We start from the raw sequence: 24934 nt of genomic DNA on the forward strand, positions 1-24934 counted from the left end.
GCTGAACCCTTCAGGACCATACTGTCAACGGACACTGATGCTGATGAGATGGGAGGGGGCCAGCCACACCTCAAAGGTGCTGGGAGTACACAGAGAGAATGACTGCACTCTGTGCTGCCAGCCCAGGACGTTCTGGCAGCAATGACAAGGCCCATCGAGGTGTAGACATGACTGATGTGACCAGTGACAGCGAAGGCACACCACCATTGTGCTGGGAAGATTGCACAAAGCACAGGGAAGAGGCCCTAGGCTGAGACACCTGCCTTTATCTTGTGCGGGGACCAAGATTTCACATCTGAGTGACACGAACACTGCTCATCAGAACAACAAGCCGTATGCAAGGAGACATTCTTGGCAGTTTATTAATAAAGTGAACATTATGTACAAGTAAGTATCGCCCATGCCCAGGCTGTGCAATTACATCTTCTTAATCTTCCTAACCCTGCCACTACGTCTTGGTGCTTTCCCGACATCCACAGCGGAAATGGAGGCAGACTGCTGACTGCTATGCCCTGTCTGTAATTACATTGACAGGCGTTCTCTGGAGGGCCCAGATCTTGAGGGCCCCGGCTTTCAGGGTCCTGTTGTGTGACAGTGGCACCCTGCTCAGCCTGTGGAGCTGGATTTGCTGCAGTCACAGGAAGAGGGGATTCAGATGGGCCGGAGACTCCCGGAGTCACCTGGGTAGCTGGCCCTGGTATGTGCACCTGCCGATCCTCCTCCCTATGGGTGCCCGAGGGTCCCTGGCTGAATCCTTGAGAAGAAGGGGAAGCTGGAGTGAGATCGAGCTGCTCCACACCCCTCTCGCATTGACACTATTGGCGGCCAACTATGGCATCAGCGATGGAGTTCAGCCTGTGCAGCAGTGCAGGACCGATGCCCTGGACCAAGGTCTGCATGGTGGCTACCATCCTACCAGTGTTGACCTTGGTGCATTGGTGCTATCACCCCAGACTGAAGGTGGACGGCTTCTCCATTGTGCCTTGCAATCTGAGGAGTGCAGCGGACATCCCTTCCTGATGTTCCCGAGCTTGCCTTTGCAGCTTCAGCAACTGAGGTATGAATGAATCTAGAGGCTTGTCATCTGACTCGGACTCAGCAGATTTCTGGTCTCCAGCAGTCCTCTGAGTGCCGGACACCTGGGAAATCCCTGCTGCCGCCTGCTGTGGATCAGACAGTGTGATGTGCTCACCAAATTGTGACCCCGAGCTACTCTAAAGCTTGGGCCCACTGAGGTGTGTGTCTCTGCGCTGGTGGAGGATGTGGGTGAGGGCGGTGCTGGGTCTTCAGTGAGGGTTTCAGCCAGATTCCTCTTGAGGTGTCTTCAGGTTTGAGTCGAGGACATTGGTTGTGGGCTCCCTTGGCTGTTTCCCGGATGTGCCTGCGAAAGCAAGGGGAGATAACTAGTGCACGGCAGTGGTCTGTGAAACAGGACACATCACTCACAGCATGGTTGTCTGATGGATGTTGCACTGCTGAATCCTCACATGGTTGACTTCACCATCAGCACAGGAACGGTGTAGATCTTCGTCGGCCAGCTGGATGACTCTAATCTCAAAGTCCGAGAGGACCTTGATTTCAGGAATTCCTCCACCAGTCTGCGCCTTCTCCATTTTGTTGTGTGCCAGCTTGTCCTGTATGAATACAGATGGAGAGAGTATAAGTAGGGCAACTGCCAGGCCAGATGATGAGCATGCCTGGCATGTGTGGGTGGTGAGTGGTCCCATGGACGGGATGAAGACAATGAAAGTGTGTGTGAGAGAGAGTGAATGGCGATGTCCCTTGAACTGGCAGTGAGTGAGAATGCTATGGATGTGTGATGGGTATGAGAGTGTGTGAGTTGAGAATGATGAGAAGAGTGACTTACCCTGGCGGAATGGAGGAAATCATTCATCCTCTTTCGGCACTGGGTGGCTGTCCTCTTTTGTAGGGCGTTGGTGCTGACTACCGCCTCATATGCTGGATTTGTCACCTTGCTTGCTGACCTTCGCCCAGATTAGGGTTAGAGGACATGTTGCCAGGCCTCCACTTCATTCAGTAGGCACTGGAGGGAGGCATCGGTGAATCTGGGGGCAGCATGTTTCCTCCCCTTGGCAGCCATGACCTTGCAGCAGCTTCCTATCCCTTGAAGAGTGCTAGCTCTTTGCAGGAGTATATGGCACCAGATTTACTGAGGGCCTGATGTGATGATGGGGTGGACGAATCAGAGGCCGCCCCACCAGCAACCTGGCTTGTTTCCCGGGAATGCATGATTAATGAGGCGGGATTGGAATGACACGGCGTGAAAAGCTGCCATTGTAGCCGGCTGGCAAGATGTTCTTTTTCCCGCCCACTACCGCAGTTAATGCAAATCTAGGATGCTTCTGCCCACAGTGAATGATGAAGTTATCTTTTTTTCTCTGTTTACAGTGCAGGCCTAAGCAACTATCAATTACATTGGCTGTCTTCTCTCAGAGAGCTGCAAACTGCACATACCAGGTCCAAGCTGCAACTAACTCTCTCAGCAATCAGATAGATAAATTGAAACCACCCATCTCCATGCTGATGTAGCATGCTCTGGGATGTGCTCAAATAGATCCTTAGATTAAAATTCCTTCTTTGATCTTCTGAAAGGAACAGATTTTACAACCTGTTATGACCGATGCAGTTGGTAAAGCAGAGTTATTTAAAAATCTCAGAAGAACCTTTAAACAAATGTCATAACCTATAATTTTAAGCGTTACGTTTGAGATACAACTCTAATCAGGAATTACACCACCAGTTCTCGAGGTTTTACATTAAACTAAATGAAATATTTAATTAATTTACACAGGTTAAAACTGGCTACAAATTACTACTATCATAACTTTTAACAACTTCCCAAACTAATCTCCCTTAAGGCAACAGCAACCCATAGACTTAACCAGACACCAGGCAAAGCATTTTCACCTTACAAATTCAAAATGAGGTTCTTTTCACTGTGGAGCCAGTTGGAGGCTTACAGCTGCGTTTTGATCTCAGATTGCCTCTGCTCTGCACACCCAAAAACTACTGTAGTTATACCTACCATCATTGATTGAATGCAAATTCTCATTGTATCAACAACCTCTGAACTAAACCCCTCTAACAATAAAACCCCTTTCATAGTACAAATTTTATTAGTAATATAAACATATTGCTTGGTAGCTGCTAGAAAGGTGTCAGTTTTCACTCCATGTCTTGAATGCTCCATTCAAAAAATGCAAATGCACACTATCTCTCTCAAATATCAAAACTAGTACACATCAGCGTACCCAGACTAGCTGGCTTTAAACGATAAGATACACCCACAGGCTAAACCTCTATTTTAAAAGAAAAATATTTTCCAATAATATTATATACATTAATAGTTTCATGACACAACTTTCCAGGATTCATTGAATGCTTTTAAACTAAATTAGCTCTAACTCCCAAAAGAAAAACATCTCTCTAACTAATTAAGTAAAATAGAGATGGCTGGGCAGGCGATGTGTAGCAGCTGTAGTATGTGGGGACTGGAGGACGTCTGTGCCGACTGGAGGACGCCTGTGCCATCCACGGTGACCACAACTGCAGCAAGTGTTGGCTGCTTAAGGAACTTCGGCTCAGAGTTGATGAGCTGGAGCCTGAGCTGAAGACACTGCGACACATCAGGGAGGGGGAGAGTTACCTGGACACTTAGATTAGTTACATCAAATTTGGACCGTGTTGAGGTGTGACTGCAAGTGAGGCAGATATGGGGATCCAGAATTTAGCTTTGAAGGAGCCTCAGCCAGTGCCCTTGTCTAATAGGTACGAGGTTCTTGCTCGCAGTGTGGAGAGCACAGACTGCAGGGAGGTTGAGCGAACTGACCACAGCACCGTGGTACAGATCAACATTCAAATTGGGGGGAGAAAAGAGAAATGTTGTAGTAATTGGGAATAGCATAGTTAGGGGAATGGGTACTGTTCTTTGCAGCAAAGACAGAGAGTCCCAAAGGCTGTGTTGCCTGTCTGGTGTCAAGGTTAAGGGCATCTCTTCTCGGCTGGAAAAGAACTTGGAGTGGGAGGGGAAGGATCCAGTCGTCATGGTCCACATAGATACCAATGACATAGGTAGGACTAGGAAAGAGATTCTGCTGAGGGACTAAGAGCTTAGGGCTAAATTAAAATGCAAACCACAAAGGTAATAATCTCCGGATTATTACCTGAGCCTCGTGTAAATTGGCGTAAGGTAAATAAGATTAGAGAGGTCAATGCATGGCTCAAAGATTGGTGTAGGAGAAATGGATTCCGATTCAAGGGGCACTGGCACCAGTACTGGGAAAGAAAAGAGCTGTTCCGTTGGGACGGGCTTCATTTGAACCATGCTGGGACCAGTATCCTGGCGGAGCGTATAACTAGGGTTGTAGATAGTACTTTAAATTAATTAGTGGGAGGGAGGTTTCAATTGAAGGGAAGTTTAAAAAATCAAGAAGAAATGAGAGAGGAGAGGTGCAGGCTAGTGAAAAGGCGAACGATAATCAAAGTGTGACAGGAAGAGGCAGAAAATGTATACAGAAGAGTGCAGCAGAAATTAGAGCCAGAATGAGTAATAATGGTAAAAAGTCAAAGCTTAGGGCTCTTTATCTGAATGCACACAGCATTAGTAACAAGATAGATGAGCTGACGGCACAAATAGAAATAAATGGATATGACTTGATAGCTATTACAGAGCTGTGGTTGCAGGGTGGCCAAGACTGGGAACTCAATATTCAACATTCTGGAAAAATAGGCAAAAAGGAAAAGGAGGTCAGGTTCCTTTGTTAATAAAGGAAGATATCAGTGTAGTGCTGAGTAGTGATATAGGAATCAGTTTGGGTGGAAATAAGGAATAGCAAGGGGAAGAAGTCATGGACGGGAGTCGTCTATAGGCCCCTGAAGTGTTGCCTCACTGAAGGACAAAGTATAAATTGGGAAATAATGGAGATGTGTAAGAAGGGCATTACAATTGTCATAGGTGATTTTATTCTGCATATTGACTGGACAAGTCAGACTGGCAGGGATAACATGGAAGATGAATTTGTAGAGTGCATCAGGGATTGTTTCTTAGAGCAATATGTTGCAGGACCTACCCAGGAACAGGCTATTTTAGATCTAGTAATGTGTAATGAGGTGGGATTAATAGGAGATATCGTAGTAAAGAATCCTCCAGGAGGTAGCGATCACAACATTGTAGAATTTCAAATTCAGTTTGAGGGCAAGCAACTTGGGTCTCAAACCAGTCCCCTCAACTTGAATAAGGGCAATTACAGAGGTATGAAGAAAGAGTTGTCTAAAGCGGGCTGGGAAAATAGCAAAAGGGATGAGCAGTGGCAGACATTTAAGCAGATAATGCTCAGCAAAAATTTATCCCGGTCAAAAAGAAGGACTTAATGAGAAGGATGAACTGCCTGTGGTTAACAAGGTGGTCAAGGGGAGTATCCAATCAAAAACTAAGGCACACAAGGCAGCGGCAACTAGTGGTAGGTCAGAGGATTGGGAATTTTTTAGGAACCAGCAGCCAGTGATTTAAAAAGCTCATAAAGGAGGAGAAAATTGATTATGATAGTAAATTAGCAAGAAATATAAAAACAAACAGCAAGAGCTTCTATGGGTATATAAAAAGAAAGAGTGGCTAAAGTGAGCGTGGGACCCCTGGAGGATGCAACTGGAGAATTGATAATGGAGAACAGGGAAATGGCAGATAATTTAAACCAATATTTTGCATCGGTCTTCATGGTGGAGGACATTATAAACATTCCAACGATATCGGATAAGCAAGGGGCTAATGGGAGGAAAAGTCTATCATGAGGGACAAAGTATTTGACAAACTAATGGGACTAAAGGCAGACAAGTCGCCAGGACTTGACGGCCTGCATCCAAGGGTTTTAAAGGAAGCGGCTGCAGAGAACTTGGAGGCAGGCATTGGTCGAAATATTCCAGAACTCACTGGATTCCAGGTGGGTCCCAGCAAATTGTAAAACCGCTAATGTGATGATCCTGTTCAAGAAGGGAGAGTGACAAAAAGTGGGAAACTATAGGACAGTCAGCCTAACGTCAGTTGTTGGGAAAATGCTAGAGTCCATTATTAAGGAAGAAAGAGCAGGATATTTAGAAAAGCTTAACACAATCAAACAGAGTCAACATAGTTTTGTGAAAGGGAAATCATGTTTGGCAAATTTACTAGAGTTCTTTGAGGATATAACAAGCAGAGTTGATAAAGGGGAACTGATAGATATAATGTACTGGATTTCCAGAAGGCATTCAATAAGGTTCCACATAGAAGGTTATTGCACAAGATAGGAGCTCATGGTATTGGGGATAATGCATTAGCATGGATTGAGGATTGGGTAACACACAGAAGACAGAGAGTAGGAATTAATGAGTCTTTTTCAGGTCGAAAAGACATAACTAGTGGAGTGCCACAAGGATCAGTCCTAGGGCCTCAATTATTAATTATCTATATTAATGAATTGGAAGAGGGGTAAGAGTGTAATGTATCCAAATTTGCTGATGATACAAAAATAGGTGAGGGGGCATGTTGTGATGAGGACATAAGCAATCCGCAAGGTGATCTAGATAGGTTGAGTGAGTGGGCAAAAACTTGGCAGATGGAGTTGAATGTAGGAAAGTGTGAGGTCATGCACTTTGGTAGGAAGAATCAAAAGGCAGACTATTATTTAAATGGTTAGAGACTCCAACAAAATGCAGCACAGAAGGATCTGGATGTTCTTGTGCATGAAACACAAAAAGTTAGCATGCAGGTGCAGCAAGTAATTAAGGCGGCAAATGGAATTTTGGCCTGCATTGCTACGGGCCAACACAAAAGCACCATGGTGTGCCTAAGGTGCCTTATGTTTTCATTTCCGGGTGCTACGTCTTGGTGCTGCCCCATCACTTGGAATGGCATCCTGCTCACTCTGCTGTCCTGTTGGCCTCGATGACCTTGGCGGTCGTCCTCTGGCCCGCGGAGCCAGTGCTGGCCCCACCTGGGCAGGAGCTGCCTGTTCCACAGCTGGCATCTCCCCAGTTGTCACAGCCTCACCGGATGCTACAGTCACTGGGGAGAGGGGTGGAGGAGTTGCCGCCCTCATCTGGAGCACCCTGAGAGGAGCCCGCAGAGTCGACAAGCAGCTTCTGCGCCGATGTGAGGTCGCTTTGGACCACCCTGCTCACGGTGGATGGATGGGGACCAAGCTGGGAAAGTTGATGCCCAAACCATCTCCCAAATTGGCACTGACCAACTGAGGTCAGTGCCAATGTGAGGGCTTGCTGGTCAGAGTGCATCCCCAGGAAGCCCTGACAGGTCTCCTGGAGGAGGCTCTCCACGAGAGTCGCCACTCTCTCCATGGAGGATGCATGGCGCTTGGACATGTGGCTCATTGCTTCCGCAATCGTCCACGTAGACTTCTCCACCACGGAGACCAAGCCAAGCATTGCCTCATGTATCACCCCCAGATGCTCCTGCACACCCAGCCGCATTTCCTGCACCTGCTGTGTCGCGGGCGACTCCAGAGGCACAACATCAGGCACCGACTGAGCATGTGCCTAGCTCCTGCAGTCTTCCGACTGCTAGCGCCATGGGCACTCTCTGTCTCTGCCAGCTGTGAAGTGCCCTCACAACTGTGCCCTGGGACACTAGCTGATGTTTGAATTCCCACTGAGGTGCTAGTATCTGCGCTGGCGCCTGCCTCGCAGAAATGGTGTGACGCTGGTGAGACTTCAGGCTCCTCAAGTGTGAGAGGGGGCCTCTGCTGCTCCTCCTCCCGGCCCTGCTCCGATAATGCTGAAAGGAAGAACAAGGACAGTGGATCAGTTAAGGTGGAGACAATGTCAAAGTGTATCCCTGTCCCCCGGATCATTTTTCACTCTCCTTCCATAACCAATGGTCAAGCCATGTTGCAAAATTAAATCAATTAACATTCAGCATGGCTGTTGGGAGAACAATGCTGACCTCACTGTTAGGCATAAATACCTGGACGTGGCACCCCAGCCTCACCGACATCAGTGGACCTTGGCGCATGGCGCCTCTCCGGATCCAGGGCCTCCAGCTCAAAGCAGCTAAGAATGGCGATCTCTGCCTGGCGCCGCCAGTCCTCGCAAGCTCTGCCACGTTATGAGCAGTCTTCTCCTGAAAATGCTGAGACACGAGCATTGATTAGTGCAAATTGCACATGGACTCTGTTCGGGCATGGCCCACTCCAACCAGAGCGGGGCATATCAGGGCTCCAGAGCCTCCTCACCCCACTGTTGCCGAACACTCACACAAAGATGCTAAGCCTGCTCCACACCCCCCGACTTCCCCCTTGGACACATGCTGCCTACATCACGTTAGGCACCACATGGTATATCCTTCCATAGCAAGGAGGCGCAAACACGTGGAGCGCAGAGTGCAGCAGATGGTTCGTTGCCATGCCACTTTGAAGCTCCCCTCCCAGCATGTCATCACCCTGACTTGAACATGTCCTGGAGTTCAAACATAGCGCCTAAGTGCAGCTCCTTCAGGTTGCCCCAAACCAGTCATGTGGGACTCAGTGTAACACATGCTGCGGGGGGCAATACACATCTCTTCATCACCCTCTCAGGCTGTCCTCAGCATGAGCAGTATCTGCTTGCCCACCGAGCAAATGCCGTCAATGATTCAATGCAGTCCATACACTCAGACTTGGGGGTGTGGGGGGTGGTGCAGGCAGCAGGGGGATAAGCTGGCCTGCTGGGCCAATGCCGACATGGTACTCACCCTGCCAGAGCGCAACAAGTCGTTGAAGCGCTTGCGACACTGGATCCAAGTGCGCCGCACCACATCGTGGGAGCTCACCACCTCCTCCCAGGCATCTTTCGTCATGTGGGGGGACCTCCTCCTCTCATCCTGGGGAACCAGCACCTCCCGCCATGCTGTCTCCTCCTCAAGGAGAGCAACAAGGCAGTCATCCAAAAAATGAGGGGCACACTACCCTCCGGCCTGGCCTGTCCCGCTTCCCTACCCTCCAGCCTAGCCTGCTCCACTGCCCTATCCTCTGGACTGGCCTGTTCACCAGAAGCCCTTTGGTAAGCCCTTCCACTTGACATTGTGAGCAGCTGCCAGCGCTTCAGATAAACAGGCCACCGGGTTGCCATTGGACCCAGCGGACAATGCACTCTTGCCGCCGCCCGCCCACTCCCGCTATCCTTGGGAGTTGGGCATTACACTGGGCGGGCGAATACGTAAAATGGTGGCGTGGACCCAATCGTGGGCGGCGATCGGGTCTGTGCCCCCCCGTGCCTGCTCCCCCCCACCAAACAGAAAATTCAGCCCATGGAAGTAATCTATTCAGACCAGGGATTTATCCTAAGTTTGATTAGTTAATTATCTCTCACCTTTCTATCTTAAATATCTTATTATTTTTTCTGTCACTTCATCTAATGTTGTGACCACCCCAGTCACCCTGATAAATACTGAGGCAAAGTAATATTTCTGGCATTTTTCTGTCATTACCCGTGGATTTATCTTGCGCATCCCTTAAATTACTAGGTTAATAGGTAACAATCAATAGTAAAAATCCAAGACAAGTTTTCCCCTTCCTAGGCAGGGTACATAGGGAGTGAAGCTGGTATTCAACAAAAGCATAAAGCAGGCAATAATGAATCCACAGTGCTTTTTACATCATGCCCGATTTTCTTCCTCATTGAATTTGAGCAAGAAAGAACATTGGACATGGTGTAAAATGAACTGCCGATTCACTATCACCTGTTTGGTGCTTTTGTCGATGATCAATTAACTTCTATAAAATTCAGCTGTAGCATTCCAATGAGATCTGCTTGCTCAGCACAAATCGGAGATTAATGGTAATTTTATAGTCCATATGACTCCATACTGAATCAGTGTGCATTTTGCCAATAATCCTTTACAGAAGTTTTTTCTTTAGATAATGGAGTTGGTAGATTTTGGTCTGGAGCAGGCAATGGGGATGGGATTGTGATGCCTGTGGAGTAAAGGGTGCACTCTTAGACCCACAGGAAGAGTTCTTAAAAAATATTATTTTCTAGTATACATCTCGGCCACTAAGGAACCCTGAGCCTGGAACACTCATAGTTAACAAATACCTTGAATAGGCTTTGAGTCCCTAATTTATATCTTTCAGGGACCTACTCCTTGTTTTAGGTGTTCACCCAGCATGTCAGCAATAAGGCCCCCACAATTTCAGCACCAGGAACTATACCAGTGCAGGCTGATCCTAAGATGCCCCAATGCTAAATTGGTATGTCTTGCTCCCATTGTATGCATGAGAAATAGAGGAATGAATACCATTACAACCCCATAATCTTTAACTTTTAAAAAAAATGAACTAATTTCTCTTTAATATGACCACGTGAAAAAATTTTAAATTAGAAGTAATTTTATCAATTGTTTTGAAAGTCAGGGGCCGAGATTTTCCAGCCCTGTTGTGGCGGGACCCGCCGCAGGAGATTTGGTGGCTTAGGCAAAAGTCCATTGACTTTTGGCGGCACTGGACGATCCCGACGGCAGGCGGGGCTGGAAATTCAGGGCAGGACCTCCACTACCCACATGACTCAGCTGCTAATCACTGTTTTTTTTCTTCTGGGGTCCCTAATGTCTGGCAAGTAATGAGTGGTAATATCACATTAATTAACTTCCATTGCTGCGACAGAGGGAACTAGTGTGCTGCTGCACCATTTTAAGTGTATTTCTATACATATGTTTATGAATGGACAATTGGATGGAGTCACAGAATCACACAGTGCAGAAGAGGCCCTTCGGCCCATCAAGTCTGCACCAACACGTGAGATACACCTGACCTATCTACCTAATCCATTTTACCAGCACTTGGCCCATAGCCTTAGATGTTATGACGTGCCAAGTGCTCATCCAGGTATTTTTTAAAGCGTGTGAGGCAACCCGCCTCCACCACCCTCCCAGGCAGCGCATTCCAGACCGTCACCACCCTCTGGGTAAAAAGTTTTTCCTCACATCCCCCTAAACCTCCTGCCCCTCACCTTGAACTTGTGTCCCCTCCTGACTGACCCTTCAACTAAGAGGAACAGCTGCTCCCTATCCACCCTGTCCATGCCCCTCATAATCTTGCATACCTCGATCAGGTCGCCCCTCAGTCTTCTCCGCTCCAATGAAAACAGCCCAAGTCTATCCAACGTCTCTTCATAACTTAAATGTTTCATTCCAGGCAACATCCTGGTGAATCTCCTCTGCACCCCCTCCAGTGCAATCACATCCTTCCTATAATGTGGCGATCAGAACTGCACACAGTACTCCAGCTGTGGCCTCACCAAAGTTCTATTCAACTCCAACATGACCTCCCTACTTTTGTAATCTATGCCTTGATTGTTAAAGGCAAGTGTCCCATATGCCTTTTTCACCACCCCACTAACATGCTCCTCCGCCTTCAGAGATCTATGGACACACACGCCAAGGTCCCTTTGTTCCTCAGAACTTCCTAGTGCCATGCCGTTCATTGAATACTTCCTTATCAAATTTCTCCTTCCAAAGTGTATTGCCTCACACTTTTCAGGGTTAAATTCCATCTGCCACTTATCTGCCCATTTGACCATCCCATCTTATATCTTCCTGTAGCCCAAGACACTCAACCTCACTATTTGTGACCCGGCCAATCTTTGTGTCATCCGCAAACTTACTAATCCTACCCCCCACATAGTCATTTATGTCGTTTATATAAATGACAAATAATAGGGGACCCAGCACAGATCCCTGTGGTACGCCACTGGACACTGGCTTCCAGTCACTAAAGCAGCCTCCTGTCATCACCCTCTGTCTCCTACAACTAAGCCAATTTTGAATCCACCTAATCAAATTACCCTGTATCCCATGTGCATTTGCCTTCTTTATAAGTCTCCCATGTGGGACCTTGTCAAAGGCTTTGCTGAAATCCATATAAACTACATCAACTACACTACCCTCATCTACACACCTGGTCACCTCCTCAAAAAATGCACGTCAGAGAAGTAATATGTGTTAAAAGAAGTAAGTTAGCTGTCACAAAGGGTAGACATGGTGGTAAGAAGTAGTTTTGGATGGGATGGATTTGTTACCACTGTTGTTCAGGACTAAACAAGGCTTGACCACACAGAATTTTGAGTTCATTATTTTATAGACTTGTACCTTTAAAGAGTTGGATGAATTTAGCATTGAAAAAAATTGAATGGTTCTAATGTAGGGCTTCAAATATCATATATTTTCATCAGTTGCTCCTTTGAGCTTTGGGAACCCTGGCAGTCTGAAAATGGGAAGCCTCATTTGCTTTGTTTATCTTCTGCATTGAGAAGGAAATGCAACTACGTAGCCCACTGGAAAATAAGTCATGTGGCGCATTGGGCAGTGTCCCTGCCTCTGAGACAGAAGCTCTGGATTCAATTCACACTCCAGGATTTGATAAAGCGGTCAAGCAGGCTGAGTATCAATCTGCAAACCCTTCCAAAATATACCAATGACAGGCAGTAAGAGCCATGTGATAGAAAGAAAATTGGAGCCTCTACCATCACTATCCATAGCTCTGGACTAGAACATGCATATAAAAGTGCATGTTGCCACAGCAACTCAGACTCCTTGGGGAGCCGGCTGGATATATGAATAAGGAGGAGTAGGCCATTCGCCCCCTTGACCCTGCTCCACCATTCATAGCTGATCTGATTGTGGCCTCAACTCCACATTCTGCTTACCCCCCGATAACTTTTGGCTCCCTTGTTAGTCAAGAATCAACCTACTTTTGCCTTAAAAATATTTAATGACCTTGCCTCCACCGCTCTCCATGGAAGACAGTTCCAAAGGTTCACAATCCTCAGAGAAAAAATTTCTTCTCATCTCTGTCGTAAATTATTTTTAAACTATGTTTAATACCTATTAGAACCTAGTTCTAATCTCTCCCACAAGGGGAAACGTCCTTTCAGCATCCACCCTGTCAACTCCCCTCAGGATCTTATATGTTTCAATAAGATCACCTGTCAATCTTCTAAACTCCAATGGATACAGGCCCAGACTGTCCAACCTTTCCTCATAAGATAACACCCCCCCATTCCAGGTATCAGTAATGTGAAACTCTCTGAATTGCTTCTAACATATTAATACCCCTTTTAAGTAAGGAGACCAATACCATACACAGTACTCTAGATGTGGCCTCACCAACACGCTGTACAACTGCAGTAAAACTTCCCTCCTTTAATAGTCCATTCCCCTTGCAATAAATGATAATATTCCATTTGCCTTTCTAATCACTTGCTGTACCTGCATACTAACTTCTTGTGACTCATGTACCAGGACAGCCAGATCCCTCTGTGTCTCAGAGTTCTGCAATCTCTTACCATTTAAATGATACGTTGCTTTTCCAGTTTTTCTGCCAAAGTGGACAGGTTCACATTTTCCCACATTACACTCCATCTGCCAAATTTGAGTCCACTCACTTAACCTTTCTATGTCCCTTTGCAGACTCCTATATTCTTCACAACTTACTTTCCCACCTATCTTTGCATCATCAGCAAATTTAGCAACCCCATATTCGGTCCCTTCATCCAAGTCATTGATATAAATTGTAAATAGTTGAGGCCCCAGCACTGAACCCTGTGGCACTCATCACATCTTGCCAACCTGAAGATGAACCATTTATCCCTACTCTTTGTTTCTTGTTAGCTAACCAATCCTCAATCCATGCTAATATGTTACTCCCTTGTCAAATGCTTTCTGGAAATCTAAGTACACAGGTTCACAGGTTCCCCTTTATCCACATTGCTTGTTACTTCCTCAAAGAACTCCAATAAATTAGTCAAACATAATTTCCCTTTCATAAAGTCATGTTGATGCTGCCCGATTGCATCGAGATTTTCTAAGTGCTCTGCTATAACCTCCTCACTAATAGGTTCCAACAATTTCCCCATGACAGATGTTAAGCTAACTGGCGTTTAGTTTCCTGCTTTCTGTCTGCCTCCTTTCTTGAATAGAGGAGTCACATTCATTATTTTCCAATCTGATGGGCCCTTTCCTGAAACTAGAGAATTTTGTAAAATTAAAACCAATGCATCTAGTATCTCATTAGCCACTTCTTTTAAGACTCTGGCCGTTGTGGATCAGATTGGTGCCAACAGCATGAGCTTTGAGATTGGCTGAGGTGGATTCAGGACCTGCCTCCTTGCCCCAGCTGTGGTGGGCTGGATTTGCCTTTGGGCAGAGAACTGAAGGAGGAGCCCAGTGGAAGAGAGCATCAGTGACTTTCCTTCTGCAATGCTTAGCTGCTGCTCAACTAATATGGCAACGGTCATCAGATACTGCTTGGAAGGATCCAGCTAAAAGGGCATCATTAACTTTGGCTGGTACATAGTGGGCTGCTGGTTTTCAGCTAGCAACTGATATAACTTCCTTTGTTTCATTGAGCAAATTGCAGCCTTCTGAGGCAGTGACAGTACTGAAATCCAAGACAGACTTCTTTGATCTGTAAACCCTGTTGACTGGGTATATATATATATATATATATATATGTGGAAAACAAACATCTCCTGTGATTGCTCTAGTAGCCTTTTCCATATCCACATCCTCTTTGTCCATTGGAAAATCCATGTCCCCAGTCTAAAGCTGTATTTTCTGCAGAGTTAACTACATATGGCAGGAAAAATGCTGACAGAACCTCCAGATCACCAAACAGATAAAACTGAAATGCTGACAAAATAACAGCAATACTTAGATCCAATAACAAGATGGCTTGATCAATTTGGTATCCAGCCTCTATTATACTGTTGTGTTGCTTGTAGCATCATTTTTGAAGTGGTAGTAATAATTAGAGTTAGGTTAGGGGTAGAAATTGATAAAGATGCAATGGGAATATTGTTCATGCTCACACATCTGTATTAAGTACATCTGGGCAGAATCTGGTTGGATGTTAACGGAGAATTTTCAGCCTTTGAAGAGGAAAATTCCAAAGCAGTTTTTTGGGAGGAAATTTGGGACGATAGAACTTATTGCCCAATTTTACTCAGTTTAGTAATCCAAACTTGCCTAAAAGTGGGTAGTAATTGTAAGTAAAATCCAAGTTTTACATTCAAACTTCTTTTGAAAGATTGCTTTTTGTCAGTGACTGGCAATAAAATAGTTGGGCAGGGAAGCTTTCCTGCACTGTGCAACTACATCTTGTGACAAAGAATACAATCAATACAATCCATAAAGATATGTATAGTTTGGGCACATTCAACAGCAGCTTGCGATTATATAATGCCCTAATGTAATAAAGCACCCCAAGGTGCTTATCAAACAAAATTTGACACCAATTTACGAGGAGATATTTGCAGAGGTGGCCAAAAGCTTGCATTCAACACTCAGTGACCAACAGTGACATTGGGCCGTAACCTCCGACTAGTGTCAGGAAGTGCTGGCCTGCAGGAATTAGAAGAAATATATACGTACTTACCTAGTCTTGAAAATTATGTTGCCACTTCTGTTTGCCGGAGCTGCTTGGGGCTTGCAGCGAAAGACTCCTCGCAGGCCCCAGCGGTGTAGCTCCAGCGTATTCAAGGGGGCCAGGCCTCATTTATTTTTACAGCACTTGCTGCCATAAAGCGGGCAAGTTTAAAGGGCCAGGGAAATTGACAGACCAGGAGGAAGGTAAGTGTCTAAGGTAAGTGGATAGGATTTGGGGGGTGGGGGTATCCGGGGATGGCCTTGAGGGGTGGGGGGGATCAATCGGAGGTCCGGGGGAGTGGAGGGGGGAGGTGTTGGTCAGAGTCCGGTGGGTGGGGGGTTGGAGGTCTGGAAGGGGTGGGGTTCGGACTGTTTGGCGGGGGGGGGGGGGGGGGGGGGGTATGGTGGGGAGTGTCGAAGGTGTCAGAGGTCAGGGGGGTTCTCAGAGTTTGGGAGGGTGGGGGTGTCAGAGGTCAGGGGTGATCCCGTGGGTGGGTGGGTGGAGTGGGGGGGTCCAATGGGGTTGTTCTGGGTCTTTACAATAGTTACTCAGAAGTTAGAAGTTTTAATTCTTCTAACTTTTTCTGGGTAACTATTGGTATAACCTCGGCGGAACCATCTGAAGTTTGCAATTTAAGCCACATTTTCGAACGGTTGCCAGCACAGCGCAATTGTCCAGAGGAAGTTTGCACTTCTAGGCAATTGCCGTGCAAACCCTTACCTGGGAACTTCCCAGAGGGATTCCCCGGTGCATCTCTGGGGTACCCACCACAAATCCTATGCTGGGGAGCTCGGAAGTTACAGGCCAATGTAATTGTAAGAAAATTCTGTGAAACAATAAGGATTAAAATAAATAAATACTTGTGATGGGATGATCTATTCTGCGTATGACCCTCCCATGTTGTAGTTTTTCAGCAAATGTGGTATGGCATTTTACCAGAAATGTCCTGAGAAAATCTGCATTAGAAAGCAGCAGTGAGAGCCAATGTAACAATGATAGATAAAAATTACTTACGCAGGACACAGAAGAGTCTGTTCACCCCTGCAAACTGACCTGTAAATAGCAGATAAAATAAGGAGAAAGAGAGATAGCCCAAAGAGTAAGTAATGTGACCACTCAAAAGAATAATGGTGTTTTTAAAAGGTGAGATGTGTAAATAAAATATGAAACTTCAAATAAGAAATGTGGTGAAAAAGAAAAAGAATATGTGGCATAGCATCTAGTAGTAAGCTCCATAGATTGCAAACCTGGTGAAGCAGCATGTAAGTTAAAAGAAAATTTAAAATATCTAGCATAGATATTGATGCTGCACCTCTGTTCCAAAAGGGATATTATTTGAAAGCAAAATAGGAAGCTGAATGAGAATTTACTTAAAAATGTTAAATTAAATTTCTTTCAGTTTAGCATATTTATAATTCAATCTATTTTAACAATAAAGGCAAAGCTTTGATTGAGAAAATATAGGAATGCATCTGAAGTGCACACTTCCTATGGTCTTCCTCCTCCAGAATCTGCAAGAAGAGAATGTCCATAGCTATACCGATAGCTCCTCACAACTCAGCACCCTAACGCTGTTCACAGGACCCATGAGCATGAATAACGAATAAAGTACAGCTTTAAGAAGGCTTCATGAACTTTCACTACTTTCCTTTGTACAACAGAACATAGCAGAGAATCAATGGGAGTAAATCTCACTTTCAGCAATAATAGAAAGCCATTCTGTGGTACAAGTCACCTTGACTTGACAGCAGAATGGTTGGGTGATCCATTCCACCAGATTATTGCTCTGGTAGTGAAGGTAGTAATGACCCCCAGTGATTTGCAAACAGGTACACAAAAACAGCAGTGCATCTTTTTTACAGCAAGAACTCCGTTGAAGCATCCAGCTAGAGCACTGTCCAGCTCATTAAAGGAGTTTCTCCTCATTTGTATGAAATTTGGGCTTTAGTGGGCCTAATGCATAATGGTGCACAGGCTTGAAATGCCTGAGCACTTTCACATTGGGTTTTGTGCACAGGTATTATGTGGATATTGCAGCATATACTGGCCACTCGTATCTGACACAGGGCAGGACTGTTGCTGCCAAGGATCAAACTATTAGCATTACTTTAGTCACACTTAAATTATAAAAGTAACTCTAAGTAATAGTAACAATTTCTGGTTCCAGGCAAAACACATTCTGTTGACTGACTCCAAATTTGGATAGCTCTCCCACATGGGAAGATTGAATGAGATTCCATGCTCCTAATACAAAGATCTTCCAGTTACTTTTCATGTCCTATAGACTTACAAATGCTGAGACTTTCAATTTTCAGGCAATTCAGGCTTGCGTAGACCCTAAAGTTCATCATATTTTCTACCACAGTGCTACTATAATAAAAATGCAGTGCAAACCTTCTTGCATTTCCAGCAAAATCAGTAAAAGAATGTCTGAGGAAATTCAGGATCATTGTTTCATCGCTATAACTCACTGTTTTTTCCACTAGATATCAGGCCAGTAAGATTCCAGAACAAAGTTCTTTGCAAGTCTTCAAATTTGGAATGCATAAATTGGCAGCTTCACTTTAGCTGACTAGAATATATAAACAACTCAAAGGACATGTATAATTGGTAAAGAAAGGATTGATTTCAACCATTGTGAACATATGGTCAGTTCCAAATTGTCAGTGAAGGTTTGCAGAACCTGCAACAGGTTCCTCCAGCTGTGACCAATGAACAATTAAACAAAGAATTAACAGGAACCTCTCACCTCCCCCTTAAAATCAAAAATAGCAGACCACTTCAGTAAATCAAGGAACACATGGAGCAAAATGTCATACAAAATGCAAACCAGTGGTAGAAGCTCTCAATTCCTTTTAAGGAGACAACTTATTTAGAGCAGGTCACATGCACCTATGGGCAAGATGTGTGCTCAGAGTGGAGCCTTTCCCACAGACCTGAAATTTAATAACCTTATTTTAATAATTATCCTGTTTAGGAAAAGTCATGTATACCAGTGGCACCTCATTTTCTCTTGCCAAATTGGCTGCCAGAAATACGGTATGCAGCTAATTCTAGGCATCAATGATTGTTCATATTGTCCTTTCTTACCTGATAGCTCTCATCTTGCAGTTTTTGCTTCAGATATTCCTCCAGCTTCAACTCATGTTCAAGTTGATGGACAGATTCATTTTCATAACTTTCATCATCAGTTCTGATGTATGACTCGCCATCTTCTGTAACACTTACAAAGAAGGAAAATATAAATAGCAGCATCTTTGCCTCTTAATATTTTAGCTCTATTTACATTTATATTCCTAAATTTGTACTAGGATACTAAAAGGAAATTCACAATCTTCCCTTAGTCAATTACGTGCTCTTATAATCCTGGTTTAGCAAGTGATAGTTAACCCTCTGTATTTGTTGTGCTCCATTTATGTAATGCTTGTGCAGATGTAGCTGCTGCTCGTCAATAGGCCTGGCCATTGCTGCCTGAAATTTCAGAGTAAGCAGCCTCTCTTTTCTGTTTGGCAGATTGTATTCAATGTTTTACTACAGCAGAAGTGCCAAATAAATGCAAGCTGCTATGTTTCATTTGTTGAAAATAAGGCTGATACATGAAATATTTAATGCAAGAAAAAGTATAAAGCACCCCACAGAAATGTCTATCTTTTTGGCAGAAATTTGAACATTTATTTATTTACTTTCTGGGCAGAAGTTTTAGTTTGGTGGGCGCGGGCGATCAGCGGGCTCAGGAGCAGCCAGGGAACGGACTGCGATCGGCCCCCGCCTGCGATTTCATGCTAGCTGACCAATTACTGGCCAGCCAGCGTGAACGGTGCGCTGAAATGCTCAGCGCTGTCAGGGTGGGGGGCAAGAATAGGGCGGGCGCTGATGTAAGCGCGGGCGCTGGGGGCACGGAATAAAAGCTCCCTGAAGGCAGAGAGCTGCTTCAGGGAGCTGAAGAATTTAAAAGCAATGAATAAAGATTTAAAAATCCAGAAAAAAATGTCCATGCATCAGAATCAGGCACCTGAACATATAGACGATGACAATTCTGTCCAAACATTTTAATTTTTTAAAATTAACAGCAGAAACCTCAGCCCGCCCTTGGAAGAGGTTTCATCAGAAATGTTAAGTCCGCCTGCCAGATTCACCCATCCACCAATCATAAGGTTGGATGGACCACGAAAAATTAGAGTCAGCTGGAACTTTAATGGGCTTAATTGCCCTCTTAATTGTCGGTAGGCGCGCTTACGACTTTCACGCGTGCCCGCCGACCGAAATATCGCGCGAGGACGGGATCACATTGGGACGTCTCCCGATGTTATCACGAGCTATTTTACGCTCAAGCAGGTCGGGCACACACCTGCACACCGAGCTAAAAATTCTGCCCTCTGTTACAAACATCTATGTGCCTAATTTTCAAAATTGTATTCATGACAGGATTAGAAAAAGGTGCTAATTATTCATACTTACATATCACTTTGAATTGTTCCCGTTGCAGCAGCACTGTGCACATAGCTGGGATTTCTGGCATTAATCTGAGCTAGAAAGGCCTTCTCAGAAGTTGGGGAAAGAACTATGTCATCTAAATGAGCTCGACCAAAATCCGAGTCCACATTGCTTTCTGTCTCACTGCCACCCTCTGCTGGATTGAAAGCAAAACTTCCATTAAGCAGTGACACACATAGGGCAGAATTTTCTGCCTGTCGGGCGGGCTGGGTGGGAATGGGCGCAGGCCTGATTGGCGCCCTGATTGGGTCCACACTGCCATGGGAGATTAGTTTCAAGTCCAAAAAACTTAATAAAGTGGCGAGAAAATTTTTATGAAACTGTCACATTAGCTGGGATAAAAGCAAAAAACTGCGGATGCTGGAAATCCAAAACAAAACTAAAAATACCTGGAAAAACTCAGCAGGTCTGACAGCAACTGCGGAGAGGAACACAGTTAACGTTTTGAGTCCGTATGACTCTTCAACAGTTCTCGAAACGTTAACTGTATTCCTCTCCGCAGATGCTGTCAGACCTGCTGAGTTTTTCCGGGTATTTTTATTTTTGTTTTACATTAGCTGGGGCATGTGCATTAATTTCAATAAAAGTTTTTGTAAAAATTTAAAATCATTCATGAAACCTCATCCCGCCCGTGGATGAGGTTCCATGAAAAATGCAAAGGCCACCCTTTAATTGAGTGTTAAATGGCCTTAATCGGCCTTTGACAGTTCGGCGGGCGTGCAGCTGACTTGGGTGCGCGCCCTCTGAACTGAAAGTCTGAATGATGCGCCGTGATGTTGGGATGCATGTCCGACGTCACCACGCGTCATTTTACACCTCGGCGAGTGGGCCCTGCCCCCGCTTGCTGAGCTGAAGGTTCAGCCCATAGTTTAGATCTCCTGTATACATATATAAAGTTATGAGATAGGCTATGTTTTTATTGTACCAGGTTATTAAGGCCCAACCTTACATAGCACAAAGGAGACTGAAGATTGCATCATTTATCAACAGGGATATAATTTGTTATATTCTCACAAGAATGTTAGATGAAGCAATTAAGACCTAGGGATGACCTTTAGGGAAAGTTAATTGGTGCAGCAATGCATCCTAAAATCTGTGCCCTTACTGCACATGTAGTGATTTGCTTCTCAAGTACCAATAATTATGCACTCTATTAATTAACACCAAAGATTTCTTTCATCTCTCATAAACACAAAAAAGATCTTCAGTTAGAAGTACTGCCTGAATGATCCTTGCTGATTTTCATGCATTTTAGAAAATATTTTTGCTATTGCAAATATTATCCCCAACTGCATATGTTGCCAATTGTTGTGGAATTGCCATTTCATCACCATTAGTTTTCAATTAAGCAATGGGTTTCCCACTGGAAGTTTCCTTGTGTCTTTGCTTTTTGGAAGAGGGAGAGGAGGTACAGGCAGGTGCTAGATAGATCAGACAGTTGGTTTGTGCAAAGCGCATACCTGCTTGTTCTTCATTCCATAATATACATGCGGAAGCAGTCCTATTGCCAGTTGTTGATGGACCAATGCTGATTTTACCATTATGAGGTTTATAACATTGCTATGTTTTGGGACTGTGTCTTTAATTTGGGGTAAGATGAATGGAGTCATGTGACCTGTTCTGGCAGTCTGACAGCAAGCCTGGATGGTTTGTTACAGATTAAAGGGGGCCAGATTGTTTTACTGGAAAGAAGGTGCAAGGTGTTTCCATTTGGAGACAACGGCAGGAGCCTATGTGCTAATAGTGGATATACTGTGAGGCTCCAAAGTCCTAGAAAAGTGTTGAAAATGTCGGATTCTGCTCTGGTTATGTCAGCATCACAGATCCATATTCCACCAACATTTATATGGTTGGCACTAGTTAAACCAGACATGACCTGCTGATATGGTAATCCTGATAATGAAAAACTTATAAATAGAAGTAATCTTGAGATGAGTCTTGAAGATTTCAAGTGATGGAGCTGTGACTACTTCCTTTGTTCCATTGTGGGACTGTCCTTGGGAAGAAAGGTTGTTGATACATTGCCTTGGAAACAAATGGTCTTTGTAGTTTGCGTGGATGGCTATCTCATGTTTTGTCATTGCCGGAGGGCACTAGGTACATGTTTTTGTCAATTCCCACGAGACCATTCCATATTTTACGAAACATGGTCAGTCTACCTATCTCTCTCCTTTGCTGTAATGATTTCCATTCCAAATCTTTGATTAAGGAAGTGACACTGGTGTATTTCCCATACTGATTTGTGCAGAATCGTGCGGCATGACTTTGGATCGTTTCAATCCTATTTATATCTCTCGCCATATAGGATCCCATACACAACTTGCATACTCCAGGATTGGACAAACAAATGTTTGGTAAGCTATTACTCTGATATTTTTATTGCAATACCAAAAGATTCCTCCTCAGAAATTGCTTGCCTTGGGTGTTATCTCCTGAATGTGGAACCTTCATTGAAGATTGTTTTTAGGATGAACTGCTAGGTATGGTTGTGAACCTACTTGTCGGAGAATTTGATTACAGAACTTAAAGCTATCTATTGGTGCATCCTTTCTGTTGGTGGTGCACATGACATAGCATTTTTTGGAATTGAATGCCATCTCCCATTGGTCCTGCAAATTTTGCAATTTCATAAGATCGTCTTGCAGTGAATTGATATGACCTTGAGTTTTCCCTGATGCGTAAAACATAGTGTCTGCAAATAGCCACATTCTGTTTTTCAACTTGTTGGGAAGGTTATTTATGTAGGTCAAGAAGAGTAAAGGTCCTAATACAGTTCTCTGAGCCTTGGGTGTATAAATTAAAATCTACCAGGATCCAGAAATGGGAGAGCAGCAATAGACAGCAAGATGCTGTGATTCGCCATGCATGAATGTGGATGGGAGCTCACGAATTCATGAGGAGTTAATAACGAGGCTGAAGATTTGCCTAGCTCGCCTTAGAGGAAGAAACTCTGGGGCAAAAACCTCACTGTGAAAGACAATTCTGAGATTAAAAGTTTCCAGGCTGAAAAAGAAAAAGAACAGAAGTAAACCCTTGGGACCCAAGAATAATCTTGGATTCGTTCCATAAGAACATAAGAAAACAGAACAGGAGCAGGCCATTCAGTCCTTCGAGTCCGCTCAGCCACTCAATAAGATCATGGCTAATCTTCCACTTCCAAACCATTTTCCTGCATTATCCCCCTATCCCTTGATGTTTTTAATATGTAGAAGGAGAATTCCAGCAGAATGCAATATCTACTTAAAGGACAGTGTAAAGTATATCTGTGAAGTGTGTTTTCGGTTGTGCTAAAAAAAAAAGGGAATCTTCTGTTTTGTGGTTTAAAGAATAAGTTGCCTACAAATGTAGTGTTTAGTTAATGGTGCTTTTAGCCTTTTGTTACAGTAAACGTCTTAAAATGTAAAATCTTGTGTCATCCTTTCAGCTATTAACTGGAAGTTCAAATTTCTTTTTAGAAGTTATTGGTCTCAATGGAGATTGTAAACTGGATTTTGCTTTAGAAAGAAAGTTGGCACTGAGTTGTGTCATTGGACAGGATCTTGTGCCCTCTCCCATGTTGAATTTGGTGGCAGGGAGCATTTAATCAGGCAGGAGGGATGTGGATGGGGACCCCAACTCCTTCCCACCTCCACCCTGACTAAATCTGTGGTGGGATGGCCTGTGGATGGCCAAGAGTACAGCATTCCCTCAGAATTACACACATATCAGAAATCTATTCAATCATTGTGGATTCACAAGTCGATTGTGTTGTCGACTGATATTGGCACACACTTGAGCATCTTTACTTGTTACTGAGCCTGGGTTAATGGGTTACCTAGGCACAGTAAATGCAGGAACATTGGCAGAGAGGGGAGCATGCCCATAAGGGAGCTGTCCACTTTCCATTCCATTTAAATAAATGGGAAGAAAACCAGATAGGTTCCCTGAAAGGTGTGCATTTCTCCCTATGCAATTTTATGTTTTCTCAATGCCCAGATGATCCAATTGTGCCAACAGTACAAAATATGAAACTCTGCCCCAAGCACTTTCAAAGGAAGTCATTGGATTGATGCTGGAAACAGGAATTCTCCCGAGTCTCCTGTTTTTAACCTTTATGCACTGAAGTTGAAAAGCTAAGAGAGGGAAGACAGTTAATTGAACACATTGTCTTTGTACCAACACTAAGAATATTCAAAATAAAATAAGAGAAATAAGCAATATAAATCCAACTAGAAAACAATGATGTGGAAGCAGTGAAACAGATCTTGTTGCAGCCGAGTTAAGATTGGAGCTAAATATAGAGGATTATAAGATATATTAGAAAGGATGGGGAAAGCAGAAAAGAAGAGGTTGGGGTGGGTGGGTGGTGGGGAAACATAGTATTAATGTAATCATGGTGGTAGAAAGGAGAGATCTAAGTTAATGTAATCATTAGATGGAGTCACTATGTGCAAGAAGGTCTCCAGAATGTGATGATTTAATGTATGTATATATTATTCCCTGGAAGAAGAATAATGTGGTTAACAAATTATTTTAATATATACAGACTGGGAGAAAACCACCAACACATATAGAAAACAATTTATTGGATGCATTCCAGATTTTCTAAAGCAACATGTTGTCAACCTGACAAGGGGACCTGGCAATACTTGATTTAGTTATGAGTAACAAACAAGAGACTGACTAGTAAGACAGCATCTTGGGAATAGTGACCATAATACAAACAAAATTACTATCAGGCTTGAAGGAAGGGTCGCAAAACAAATCTTTGGATTTAACTAAGAATAACTTTAAAGAAATGAAAAAGGAATTGGCTGGAGTAAGATGGGAAAAAAATATTTGTTAGCAAATTTATGGACCAACAGTAGAACCCATTTCAAGTGGGTAATAACAAGTGGTGTATCCCCAGGGATCAATGACCAATTTTACTCCCCCGCTCTTTCATTGGTAGAAGGGTTGGTGACCCAGAAGGCACAGATTTAAGGTGATTGGTAAAAGAGCCAGATGTAACATGAGGAAACATTTTTTTACTACCCACTTGGAATATCAGCATA

The 24934-nt window shown here is 44.2% G+C and overlaps 1 protein-coding gene across 20 annotated transcripts in view; it reads right to left on the reverse strand.

Moving 5' to 3' along the window:
• The window catches only part of dtna (dystrobrevin, alpha), a 437527-nt gene that overhangs the window by 10830 nt on the left and 401763 nt on the right, over nt 1–24934 (reverse strand). For 8 of the 20 annotated variants that reach the window (XM_078540552.1, XM_078540561.1, XM_078540556.1 and 5 more), the window contains 2 exons: nt 19866–20037; nt 18498–18630 (listed from right to left, as the gene is read on the reverse strand). The exons of 1 other annotated variant lie outside the window; for it this stretch is intronic. In XM_078540552.1, coding sequence (XP_078396678.1) covers nt 18498–18630; nt 19866–20037 — 305 coding nt within the window. Of the gene's footprint in view, nt 1–16421; nt 16461–18497; nt 18631–19865; nt 20038–24934 lie in introns of all 20 variants that reach the window. 11 more of the 20 variants (XM_078540570.1, XM_078540569.1, XM_078540568.1 and 8 more) reach the window with 3 other exon arrangements.

Source organism: Cetorhinus maximus, chromosome 4, assembly GCF_964194155.1.
Source record: "Cetorhinus maximus chromosome 4, sCetMax3.hap1.1, whole genome shotgun sequence".
NCBI classification, from domain to species: domain Eukaryota; kingdom Metazoa; phylum Chordata; class Chondrichthyes; order Lamniformes; family Cetorhinidae; genus Cetorhinus; species Cetorhinus maximus.